The sequence below is a fragment of the Dromiciops gliroides genome, chromosome 5 (assembly GCF_019393635.1).
Source record: "Dromiciops gliroides isolate mDroGli1 chromosome 5, mDroGli1.pri, whole genome shotgun sequence".
Taxonomy (NCBI): Eukaryota; Metazoa; Chordata; class Mammalia; order Microbiotheria; family Microbiotheriidae; genus Dromiciops; species Dromiciops gliroides.
This window is the reverse complement of record NC_057865.1, coordinates 100616652-100628704: the sequence shown is the minus strand read 5'-3', so window position 1 is coordinate 100628704 and position 12053 is coordinate 100616652. Positions and strand designations below refer to the sequence as shown.

The window sequence follows — 12053 nt, the reverse complement described above, 5'->3', positions numbered from 1 at the left end:
GGACCCAAGTGTAGGGGAAAGGGGTAGAGATGGACGCAATAATGTCTTAAAGAGTTCTTCCATCAGACTATTGATCTCTGCAATGTCTCTGTGGGAGCAGAACCAGGGGGGAGTGAAGTCCTGAAAAAAGGAAAGAGTCCATGGTATAAAGTAGCAGATGTTACAGAGAGGTCAAGGAGAATGAGGACTGAGGTCAGGCCAGGAGATTTGGAAATCAGGAGGTCAGGGATGCCCTTGGAGAACACAGTTTCAGGAGAGCAGGAAGGACAGAAAACAGAATGAGGGGAATTAGGGAGAGAGTAAGTCTGGAGTGGAGGGTAATATATGATATGCATTTCTCCAGTGCAACTGGGAAAGTGAGTCTGGCATAGCTTGGTTGTTTCTAATCTTCCTTCTGTAATCCTGCTGGGGAGCTTCTAGTACAGGTCAGTTTCTGCCTGGGGTGATAACTAAGTTAGGCGTTTCTGAATTGATTGTCCCTTCCTTTGGCCCCTAAGATTCTCTGTGAGACACTGCATAAAGCCTTGGTCTGGAGTCTGGAAGATCTGAGTTCAAATTTAACCTCAGATACTTGCTATCTGTTTTTCTGGATTAGTCATTTAACCTGTGTTTGCCTCAGTTTCCTCAACTGGAAAATGAGAATAATAATAGCACTTCCCACCCAGCGTTGTAAGGATTAAGTTGAATATTTGTAAAGCACTTAGCACAGTACTTGCTATCTAATAGGCACTTAATAATGCTTTTTTTCCTTCACTCTCCTCCTTCATGGGTTAACAAAGTGGAAAAGGATGATCTATGTTTGAATGAGTGTGACTGACTATACACTTATAAAGACATGGATAAAAGTCAGTCTCTTTGGTGTCAATTACTGCTTTCATGGTGACTATGACAAAGTTCCTTTGCTTCAGTTTTCACAAATACAGAATGGGGAGAAATTCACAGATCAGAGGAGAAATTAATTACTGTCTTTATTTATTTTATGATGCAATAATGTGATTTTTTAAAATTTAGCATTTTATTTTCCCCAATTACATGTAAAACAATTTAAAAATTCATTTTTAAAAATTTTGCATTCCAAATTCTCTTCCTTCCTCCCTCCCCACCCACCCTTTTAAGAAGGCATGCAATTCAATATGAGTTATACATGTGAGTCCTGCAAAATATTTCCATATTAGTCAAGTTGTGAAAGAAAACAGATTTTTAAAATTCAAGAAAAATAAAGTTAAAACATTATGCTTCAATCTGTATTCAGACACTATCAGTTCTTTCTCTGGGGATATATTATACTATACCCAATTTAGTGTGTATGTTATTCCCTCTTTGAGCCAATTCTGATGAGATTAAGGTTCATTCACTCCCCTGTACTACCCCCATCTTCCTCTCCATGCTATAAGCTTTTTCTTACTTCTTTTATGTGAAATAATTTACTCCATTATGGCTCTCCCTTTCTTCCAGTGCATTACTTTTTCACCCTCTAATTTAATTTTTTTAAGATAGCATCCCTTCATATTCAATTCACACCTATGCTTTCTATATATGTACTCCCTCCACATGCCCTAATAATGAGAAAGGTCTTATGAATTACAAGTATCATCTTCCCATGTAGGAATGTAAATAGTGTAACCTTTTAATATACCTTATAGTTTCTGTTTCCTGTTTATCTTTTTATGCTTCTACTGAATCTTATATTTGAAAGTCAAATTTTTTATTCAGCTCAGGTCTTTTCATCAAGAATGCCTGAAAGTCCTCTTTTTCATTGAATGTCCATTTTCCCCCCGAAAGGATTATGTTCAGTTTTGCTGGGTAGGTGATTCTTGGTTGTAATCACAGTTCCTTTGCCTTACAGAATATCATATACCAAGCCCTCTTATCCTTTAATTTAAAAGCTGCTAAATCTTGTATTATCCTGAATGTGGCTCCATAATACTTGAATTTTTTCTTTCTGGCTGCTTGCAATATTTTCTCCTTGACCTGGGAGCTCTGGAACTTAGCTATAATATTCCTGGGAGTTTTCCTTTTGGAATCTCTCAGAAGGTAATCAATGGATTCTATCAATTTCTATTTTACCCTCTAGTTCTAGAATATTGGGGCAGTTTTCTTTTTCTTTTTTTTTTCAATCTGAAACTTTGCTTCTCTCCCCACAGCAGGCAAAATAAAGCCATGGCAATGTCTCCATCAGATGATTTTGAGGTCCTGGTGAAAGGGCTGAACAGTTGGAATCTCCCTAATGGCCCCATTCCTTGTGAACTGCTGCTGGTTGGTGAAGCTGCCTTCCCAGTACTGGTGAATAAGAATGGACAGGTCTTCATTGCTGCCTCCCATTATGGCCAGGGATGCATGATAGTTATGTCCCATGAATGCTACCTGCAAGATAGCCTGTTGACTCAGTTTCTTTGCAATGCTGTGGGCTGGCTCAACCGCAGGCCAGGAGCTGCTGTTGGGGTGCACAAGTCTGTGGAACCTCTCGCTGACATTCTCCGTGGCTCTGGGATGGTGGTGCAGACTATGAATGGCCTTGAGGACTCCCTGGGAGTTTACTGCATCAATGCCTATGATGACACCTTGGCCAAAGAGATGATTCAATTTGTGAAAAATGGTGGCGGTTTACTCATGGGAGGCCAAGCTTGGTACTGGGCAAGTCAACATGGATGTGACAAGGTTCTATCCAACTTCCCTGGGAACCAGGTGACCAGTGTAGCTGGTGTGTACTTCACAGATTCCTGTGGAGATACAGACTTCCTAAAGGTCTCTAAGAAAGTTCCTAAAATTCCACTTACAGTCAGGTGAGTATCAGGGGTATGACAAGGATGATATTAAGAAACATAGTCTCCTAAATGAAACAGAACTATATTTAGGCATTTTGAGAAGAATAAAGTTTCATTTTTACTATCAGGTGCAGGGATGCTTTAGATAGACAGTTATTGGAAGCCTATCATCGGTAGTTTATATTTTGTCAGAAGGAGAGCCTCGGGATCATTGCCATATGAACATCAGTGTCCATTTAGGAAAAAGCAACAGAGAAGGGTTTAATAGAAAGACAAATAAGGACACAGTAGTTGTGTTCTTGATGAACTTAAGTAACTCAGCCCAGATGAACTTTAAATGTAGGTAGTGAAGGTACCAGCAAATGTAATTATTGAGCTGCTGAGAGTGACCTTTGAATAAAAGATGGAGAAGAACAGGAGGCAGCCCTATAAGACACGAGAACTTTTAGTTTGATGTTTAAAAGAGGGGGAGGATAAAAAAAAAGAGGGAGAGGAGGGGGCAGCTAGGTGTTGCAGTAGATAAAGCACCGGCCCTGGAGTCAGGAGGAACTGAGTTCAAATCCAGCTTCAGACATTTGACACTTACCAGCTCTGTGACCCTGGACAAGTCACTTAACCCTCATTGCCCCACAAAAAAAAAAACAAACAACCAAACAAAAAAACCCAAACCCAATTAAATTAAAAAAGAGGGGGAGGAGTGTGGATTTTGCATACTATAGAGACCAGTGAGCTTGACTTGAATTCCAAGCCAAATTCTACATTATTTTATTAAGAGGATGCTTAGTATATTTTCACAAAGTTAAATGGTAGACATTTAGCAATAGTATTTATGGCCATAAAGCGCTAGTATGGCTTCATCAAAAACAGATTATGCCAAATTAATCCTGTTTCCTTTTTTTGATGGGATTAGTAGACTGGTAAATCAACAAGTTATTCTAGGAGCAGATGAAACAAGCACTTATCAAGTGCTTACTTAGTGTTAGGTGCTGTGCTAAGTGCTTTACAAATATTATTTCATTTGATATTTATAACAACCATGGAAATAGATGCTATTATTATCCTCATTTTATAGATGATGAGCCTGGGGCACTCAGGTTTAGTGACTTGCCCAGTGTCACATAGTTACCAAGTGTCAGAGGCTGGATTTGAACTTAGGTCTTCTTTTCCATGATCTCTATTCACTCCACCTCTTAGCTGAATCTGAAATCGCTGAGACCTGGAGAAGACCTTAGTTTAAAAAGGCCAAGGGCTTCTATTGCCTCTGGGGTCATCTTCACTTCTCCTGATCTGTGCCTTTCCACTGGATTCAGATGACTGGAGGAGAGAGTGAGGCTGATGACAATGCACATCCCTTTCTACCTCACTTAAATCCAATTCACTTGCAAGTCAAGACATCATCCTCCTGATGTCATTGGTCCTCTTAGAGAATGAAAGACAGATAACAACAATAGCTGCATCTAGGGATAGAATATATGTAGACATTAGTAAAGCATTTCACAGATGCTGTGTTCTCTGATGCTGTCCTTGTAGACAAGACAAAAAGGTGTGGATTCAGAATTGGTCTAAATTGTTAGATCTGAGAAGTAGTGATTAATGGTTTCTTATTAGAAGGAGTTTTCTGGTTGTTGTGCTTTATAGATTTGTGCTTAGCCCTGTGCTATTCAACATTTAATCGGTGGCTTTGATAAAAGATAGATGGAATGTGTATCAAAATCAAAATCCAAAAATATATTAAAAGGTTAGTACTTTGGGCTGAATCCAATAAGATGAAAATTATTCTGAATAAATGTAAAATCTTTTAGCTGGGTTCAAAAAATCAACTTCAAAAATGCATAATGAGACAGGTTGGTCTAGATAGCTCTTCAGCAAAAGATCTTTGGGGTTTTTAGTGGATTGGAGGCTCAACACAAGTCAACAGTGATATGACAACCAAAAAAAAGCTCAATCTGCCTTATGCTTAGTTAAGAGATGATTAGGCTCCACAAAGATGAAGTGTTATGTTCCTTCTCTAGTCTGGCATGGTCAGACTACATCTGGGTATTATGTGATTGTGTCAGTTGTTCTGTGGAGGTCAAGGCAGACATTTATTCTGTTAGTCTGACCATGACAAGGTGCTGTCTAACTTCTCTGAGAAGCAGGAAACAGACCTGGCTGGAATCTACTTCATAAATGCAAACAGGTTTTCAAGCCTCCTCAAGGTTTTTGGGAAGGACCCTTAGGAAAGGTGCCCAAATTGAGGTATCATAGTGACAGTCATGTGAAATGATGTTCTCTACTACAAAGATCCAGTTAGAGTGGAGATGCTGGAATCTAAGAGGCCAGAAGGTTGAGGGTACTGTCAAAAAGAATTATTATTCCTAGGGCTTGGATTCGATTTTTTTTTTCATCAGGCAACTGGGTGGTACAGTTGATAGAATGCTGGACTTAGAGTCAGGAAGACCTGAGTTGAGATTGAGGAAAATTAATATTAATGCTGTATCATTTGATTATTAATATTAATCTGTACTATACTCTTCTGGCAAAAGCTCCATTTTTAATCTAGGTCTGGAGACCTTTCCCAAAGTGGCTGAGGAATGTAATTATTCCCAACCCCCAAGGTATATACCTGGACCAGGATCCCTGGTTTAGTTTACCCTTTAAACAGAAGCCAGTTGAGTTAGGGCTTCCTCCAAGGATATCTCTCTCTGTAGTTACTTAGCTGATCTGCTCAGGAGGAGACCAAGCCAGTGAAGACTTAATTGATATGACATATGTTTTTCTAGCCACGAATTGTTGGAGTTGTCTCTTGTGGAAAACCTGACATTGAGGGTCAGAGAGGAGTAAGATCAGCTACACCTGAAGGTCAGCCTACTACCAATCAGGTTCAGGGGAGGTCCTGTTATGGGGAAAATGAGTGGGGGATTTGGGGTAGGGGTCCTTAGGAATTCCTCTTTAAAGAATTATACCCTCTTGCATACAAATCCAATTAGAATAAAATAAAATTTTATTTAGGTCCTAGGGAAAGGAAACAAAGAGAAAAGTCCTTGGATTTCTCCTCAAGCAGGAAACAGGCAGATATTTTTATAGAGGACTGCTGGTGGTCTGATGGGGTGATCATCTGACTATGGAAAGCTCTCTTATTGGGTGGTGGGTTGGAGGCAGTCTAGTGAGGGGTGTTGGTTCTGTCCCCTCTTGCCACTTTGATAGGATTCTCTCTTCAAGGGGTGGGGGAGACTGGAATGAAGGGTGGTGGTCCTGGAGCTAAGTCAGTCCTGATCCAGTGCCACTTATCTCTTTAGGTGTGTCTGTCCTTAGGTTTAGTTTCTAGGAGAAGGTTCCTTGATTTACCTAGAAAACTTCTGAGGTACCTTAGGCCCATAACATTCCCTGCTTCTCTCTATATAAGGAAAAGGGGTGAAGATCATTCTTCTGTAACTGCTTCAAGCTGAGCTGGGTGGAAGAAATCATGGTAGGGGGAGGGGGAAAGTGGGGAATGCCTGGTTGAGAGAGTGTGAGGTGTTAAGGGCTAAAATTCTAGCTAAACTGTCTAAAATATCTAATGAGTGGTCGCCAACAAATTATAAGCTTTAGCAAGAGTTAGACTTTTAAGCATTTATTAAGGAGAATAAGAATTTGGTAAAGAGAGAGAAAAAGGCCTAGATTCCTATCTATTAAAGGGAGAGCACATTTCTAGCTCCGCTTTCCACCAGAGTCCAAAGGACAGAGCCCCAGAGTCAGCGCCAGTCTCTTCCTTCCTCCTCCCACTAGCCCGCGTCACTTCCTGACTCCTGGTCTTGCCCTCAAAGACCTTCGCTTCATGGGCAGAACTCTTCTACGGTAAGTCACCAGCAGGTGGCGTCATTCCAATCGTTACAGTCCCCCCTGTTGTTCCTCAAGAAACAAAATGTTTCCTTGACGGAACAGTAAAAACAATATAATAACTATTGCTAACTAATAATATGTGAACAGCAATATAGAAAAGGAAGAGAGGAAAGTTTGGTCCAGAGGGGCGATTTTTTTTTTGTCCTCATGAACCGACGCTTTGACATTAGTCTTGCAAAGGGAGGGCCTCTGCAGAGAATACCTGTTACAGATGGTGTATATTATAACAGAAAGAGGAAAAAAAACAACAAAAACAACAAATCAAAACTGTTCATTTAAAGTCTCTGAAAGTCTTTTCTCAGATGTCCTCTAGGTGTAGTCGTGGAATGGAAGTCTTTTCAGGGGTTGATGTGTGGATGCTGGTAATCAGCCAGGAAAATTTCCTACAAAATTGAGCTTAACATAACTTTAAAATAGCTTTGTCAATAATCAAATCAAATAATGAAAGTTCTCAAAAACATGTCTAAGGGAATTCAGAATCTTAGTTGTTACACATTTTTTTGAGAAAAGAAAACTTTTACAAATGTTCCCCTCTTTTTTTTTTTTTTTGGAATATGCTTGTCAAAAATAATACTTCTAGAATCAATTTACACTTGCCATGGCAACCAATTTGCCAGGGAAATGCTTTAGAGTTTGATCAAATAATCAGTTGAGAGAAAATAACAAAAACAAACAACTCAGAATATGGGAGCACAATACTCCTAGAATTAACATTGCATTATGAAATCAAAACCATCTTGCAATGTTTCAAAATTAGATAGACAAATGAATATAAGAAAATACACATGGAACAATAAAAGACAATGAAATTCAAACTAATGAAGTCTAAATGAATGTGAACTTAATATTAATAAGAGTATTATAAAATATAAACTTGATCACATGACCATAAAAAGTTTCTACAAATATTCTCCTTGTTTTAAAAACTAAGTATAAAACACAATCTCAAAAGCATGAAAATCTCTATGAAAATAAACCCATACCATTAATTTCAAAATGTAGATGTAATAGCATAGAAATCCTATGTAACCTCTGAACTGACATTAATACTCTGAGTGAATTCAGAACACTTTTGATTCCGATATCTAAAATCCCCAATACTCATATCAATACCTTGCTGCTTACTTCTACATTTCTGTACAATATATACCCTTCCATGGCAAAAGAAGCGGAGTCTTGAACTATGGTGATGATTGTCATTCTTATTCAGCTTAAGTTTTTCTTCTTTAACCCCTCTATATTGTCTGTCAGTCTTTTCACCATACAAATGCTTTATAAGATTACTAATTAAAGACAAAAGCAGGTTAGCAAAATTATGAACAAAACGAGCATATCTGGAATTTAAAGGGTTTTCTAAGGTTGTCTCAGAAGCACAGCCAGGCTGGGGAAGGGCTGAGCCTGAAGCTGCAAATGTAGTTAGAGAAAGTTGAGCATGCGCATCAAATCTCTGGACTTCCCAGGCAGGGGAAGCAATGGGCTTGGCCATGGGAGGAGTAGAGGGTGGGGTCTGGAGAGGAGGGGAGGGACCAGCACAATTTGAATCACACTTGATTTTGAACTCAGGTCTGGATTCCTCTTCCCCCACTTTGCCTCCAGGTGCTAGGGGATTAAAAGCTTCTAGAGGGTGGGTCATTGCCTCCAGGCATGCAAAATTAGAGCAACAATTAGTGTTAGAACTGGGAAGAGCTGCAGGAATCTCTTCAGGTTTCTCTGAAAAAGCATGGTTGGGAGAGGGAGAGATATTTCCTTGTGTGAGTAAGTTGCTGGCTCTTTTAACAAAAATAAAAAGAAAAATAGAAAATCCACAAAAACAAAGCATTAACATGATCTTATCTCCCATTTGTCTGGTTAAACAGACTAAAATCAAAAATAGGGTAGTTAGGGAGTTTAAAAGTTCCATTTGAAAAAATTTAAAGGGAAAACACAGCCAGTACGCCAGTACTTAGCAGTTAAAGGGAGAGGGAGGGGAAATTTCTTACCCAACCAGAAGATCAGAAGACTGAGGTTTAGCTTTCCTCTTCGTGGTCAGCCATCTGTTAAGGGCTAAAATGCTAGCTAAACTGTCTAAAATATCTAATGAGTGGTCGCCAACAAATTATAAGCTTTAGCAAGAGTTAGACTTTTAAGCATTTATTAAGGAGAATAAGAATTTGGTAAAGAGAGAGAAAAAGGCCTAGATTCCTATCTATTAAAGGGAGAGCACATTTCTAGCTCCGCTCTCCACCAGAGTCCAAAGGACAGAGCCCCAGAGTCAGCGCCAGTCTCTTCCTTCCTCCTCCCACTAGCCCGCATCACTTCCTGACTCCTGGTCTTGCCCTCAAAGACCTTCGCTTCATGGGCAGAACTCTTCTACGGTAAGTCTCCAGCAGGTGGCGTCATTCCAATCGTTACAGAGGAGATGTGAGGTCCAGTGGGTGGGAGGATATGTATAGGCACCAGCTGTAGCTGCTATGATGTTGAGGCCTTGAGCCTGGATGGAATAGACTTTAACAATAATTTAAAAGAAGTCCCTGGCAAAAAAAATCAAAAAGGACTTAAGGTGACAAGAATACATGTCAAATAAGTTGTACTTAAGCTATTTCTTATTCAGTTTTAAAATGCATAACTAATAGCAGACAGATGACAAAGCCATATTCTTATACTAGAATTTCTATATCTGCATTTCACTATAGTAACTCATTTGCAGTACCAACCTGAAATCCAATCCTGTGTTCAAGCTGATCAAATTACATGATTGTAGGAATTTACCATAGAAGAAAAAGGACCAAGCTCTCTGGGAGCTTCATGTGTACTCCAGGCAGAAGCTCTGCAGACAGCCAGGTGTATTGAGTCAGGCTCAAAGTTAGCTAGGTGGGATGTGCAGTCTACTACCTGCTACTTACTAGCTCAGGAGTAATAGTAAGTCCTATAATGTATAACTGGTGAGTTCCAATAATCAGAGAACTCAAATTTCCCATTTTAACAAAAAAATCTTTTAAAAACATTGTCATCCAGATATAAAAAAATTGCTTTTCCACCATAATTGATACAATTGTTAACCAATTTATACATTGTAAGAAAATTTAGAAACATAATACCTTAAAACAATATTGGGAATTTTTAAATCAGGTGTTCCCAATTCAGTTGAATGTGCTACACTCTATACACAAAACTTTCTGCCCATACCTCAGAAACTTATCAGGCTTTTTTGGCTAGCAGATCTTTAGTAGAGCTGACAGGGTGTGGCCTGCTTTACCAAAGTTAAGTAATCAAACCCAAGCTTAATTCTGTGAAGTTCAATGGTTAGAGACTTAAAAAATAATTCCTGATTTTAAACTCTTTTACTAGGAAAGATTTTTATGCAGTGAACTAAGAACCCATAGACTAGGAATTCTCACTGAGCTGTAGTCCCATGCTTGCTTTTTCTTGACATCACACTCCAGTAAGGGCCAAGGTGAAGATGGTAAAACCAGGAAGGAATGATGGAATTTGTGATCCTCATGCATACATATTAAAGGCAGTGTCAGCCTACATTTAAGGGGTCTTCCCCCTTTCCCTACAACCTGCTGCTTTGATAGAATAGTGGAACCAGATGAGAAAGTAAGATAGAGGTTGCTCCTGTGTCTATTAAGGAATCCATAGACTTACCTCGTACATCCAGCATGACCCCAGGCTTGGCCTTAGAGATGTCAGTAACAGGGAGCTGGCCATTCCCCGGCCCCCAAAATTCCAAGTACACTGGGGACAAAACTGCAGGGAACTGAGTTTTTTCTCAGTCAATCTCTTGGGGGCTGCACTGGGGACAAGGAGTTAGGGGTGGGTGGCCTCACCTTTGAGGAGCATCCCCCACTCCAGTGTCCCAGTTTAACACAACTGCCAGCATCTTGACGTCCTGGAGATCTGCTGATGGTAGAATTTATGGCTGTTGCTATTAGCAAGGCTTGTTCTATGGAGTGGGCACTATCCTTTTTTCTCTCTTTGGCTACCACAAGGTCTCTGTTATAAAAAAATCTTAAAAGCAATATCCAGGATTTGTGAGGGTGGGGTTTGGGGACCCCAGTCTAATTTCTGGAGTTTTCTCCTAATGTTAGGAGCAGATTGGCTGATAAAATGTATATTGATGACTGTTATTCCTACATCCCTTTCTGGATCTAGATTAGTATATTTTTTCAGAGAGTCCATGAGATGACCCTCTGGATCAGGTCTTTCCCACTCTCCCCCTCCCCCCATTTCTTTAACAATGGTCAGCTTGAAGCAGTTACAGAAGAAGAATCTTCACCCCTTTTTCCTTACATATATAGAGAAGTGGGGAATGTTATGGGCCTGGGGTACCTCAGAAATTTTGGGGGGAAATCAAGGAACCTTCTCCTTGAGAAACTAAACCAAAGGACAGACACACCTAAAGAGAAGAGCAGCACTGAATCTGAACTGAGATAACTCCTGGACTACCGCCCTACATTCCAGTCTCCCCCACCCTTTGAGGAGATAAGATTAGATGCAGCTGCTGCCTTTGTGGGAGAAGGGGGACAGAGATGTCTTGAGAGATCAGAGCTGCCTCTCACCCAATTTCCCCCAGCCACCACCAGTGGGGGATGGTCCTCCCCCAATAAGGGAACTTTTCACAGTCAGATGATCACCCCCATTAGTCCTCTATAAAAGCATTTGCCTGTCTCCTGCTTGAGGAGAAAGGTATCTCAGAGAGCCATACCTCTGTGCCATGCCTCCTCCCCATGAGAAGTCAAAGGACTTCTCTCTTGGTTTCCTTTCCCTAGCACCTAAATAAACTATTATTTTATTCTAATTGAATTTGTGTGCAAAAGGGTATAATTCTTTAAAGAGGAATTCCTAAGAATCCATACCCCAAAACCCCATCAATTTCCCAGTAACAGTACTTTGTTTATCCTTAGTCATTTTCCCCCCTAAGGCAATCCTGGGACACACCCTAATTTCTTTAGAATTCTAAATTGAGATGATCACTACTGATTTTACCTTATTTAGATTTGAGATTAGTGTTTCTAGGCAGTTTTCTGTTAACACTCTAGTTTCATCACTAAATCAAGTATTATTTTAAAAAAAACAATAACACCTTATTTCTGCATCTGTTTGAAAGTTCACTTATTCTATGTTGATTCCATAGTTGGGGGGATGATGTTATCTTGATCATGTGTCCAAATCCATTTTCTTGTTAGTTGCCTAAAAGAGTCATATACCCCTAACCAAACTTGTTTTCTACTCTCAAAACGCCCTAATCCCATGTCAGTTTCAACAGCCCAAACTGTCTGTCCCTAGAGTCCAGTTGAGCAATGCTGGAAGTTGGAATCATGCTAATTGCATCCACTACAAATATATGCAATCAAACTTGCTAAGTGCACCTAATTGACGGCCTTTTGTCAGGGGCTAGCCCCATGGAGCCCTTACTGCCTGACTCCTGTTGCATTCCTTAAGTAG

General features: G+C 39.9%; 1 protein-coding gene across 1 annotated transcript in view; it reads left to right on the top strand.

Annotated features, from left to right (window-relative positions):
* Positions 1-2166: 2166 nt before the first annotated feature.
* The window catches only part of LOC122729543 (TRPM8 channel-associated factor 2-like), a 33472-nt gene continuing 23585 nt past the window's right edge, over positions 2167-12053 (top strand). The window contains 1 exon segment of the mRNA XM_043968488.1: positions 2167-2783. Coding sequence (XP_043824423.1) covers positions 2167-2783 — 617 coding nt within the window.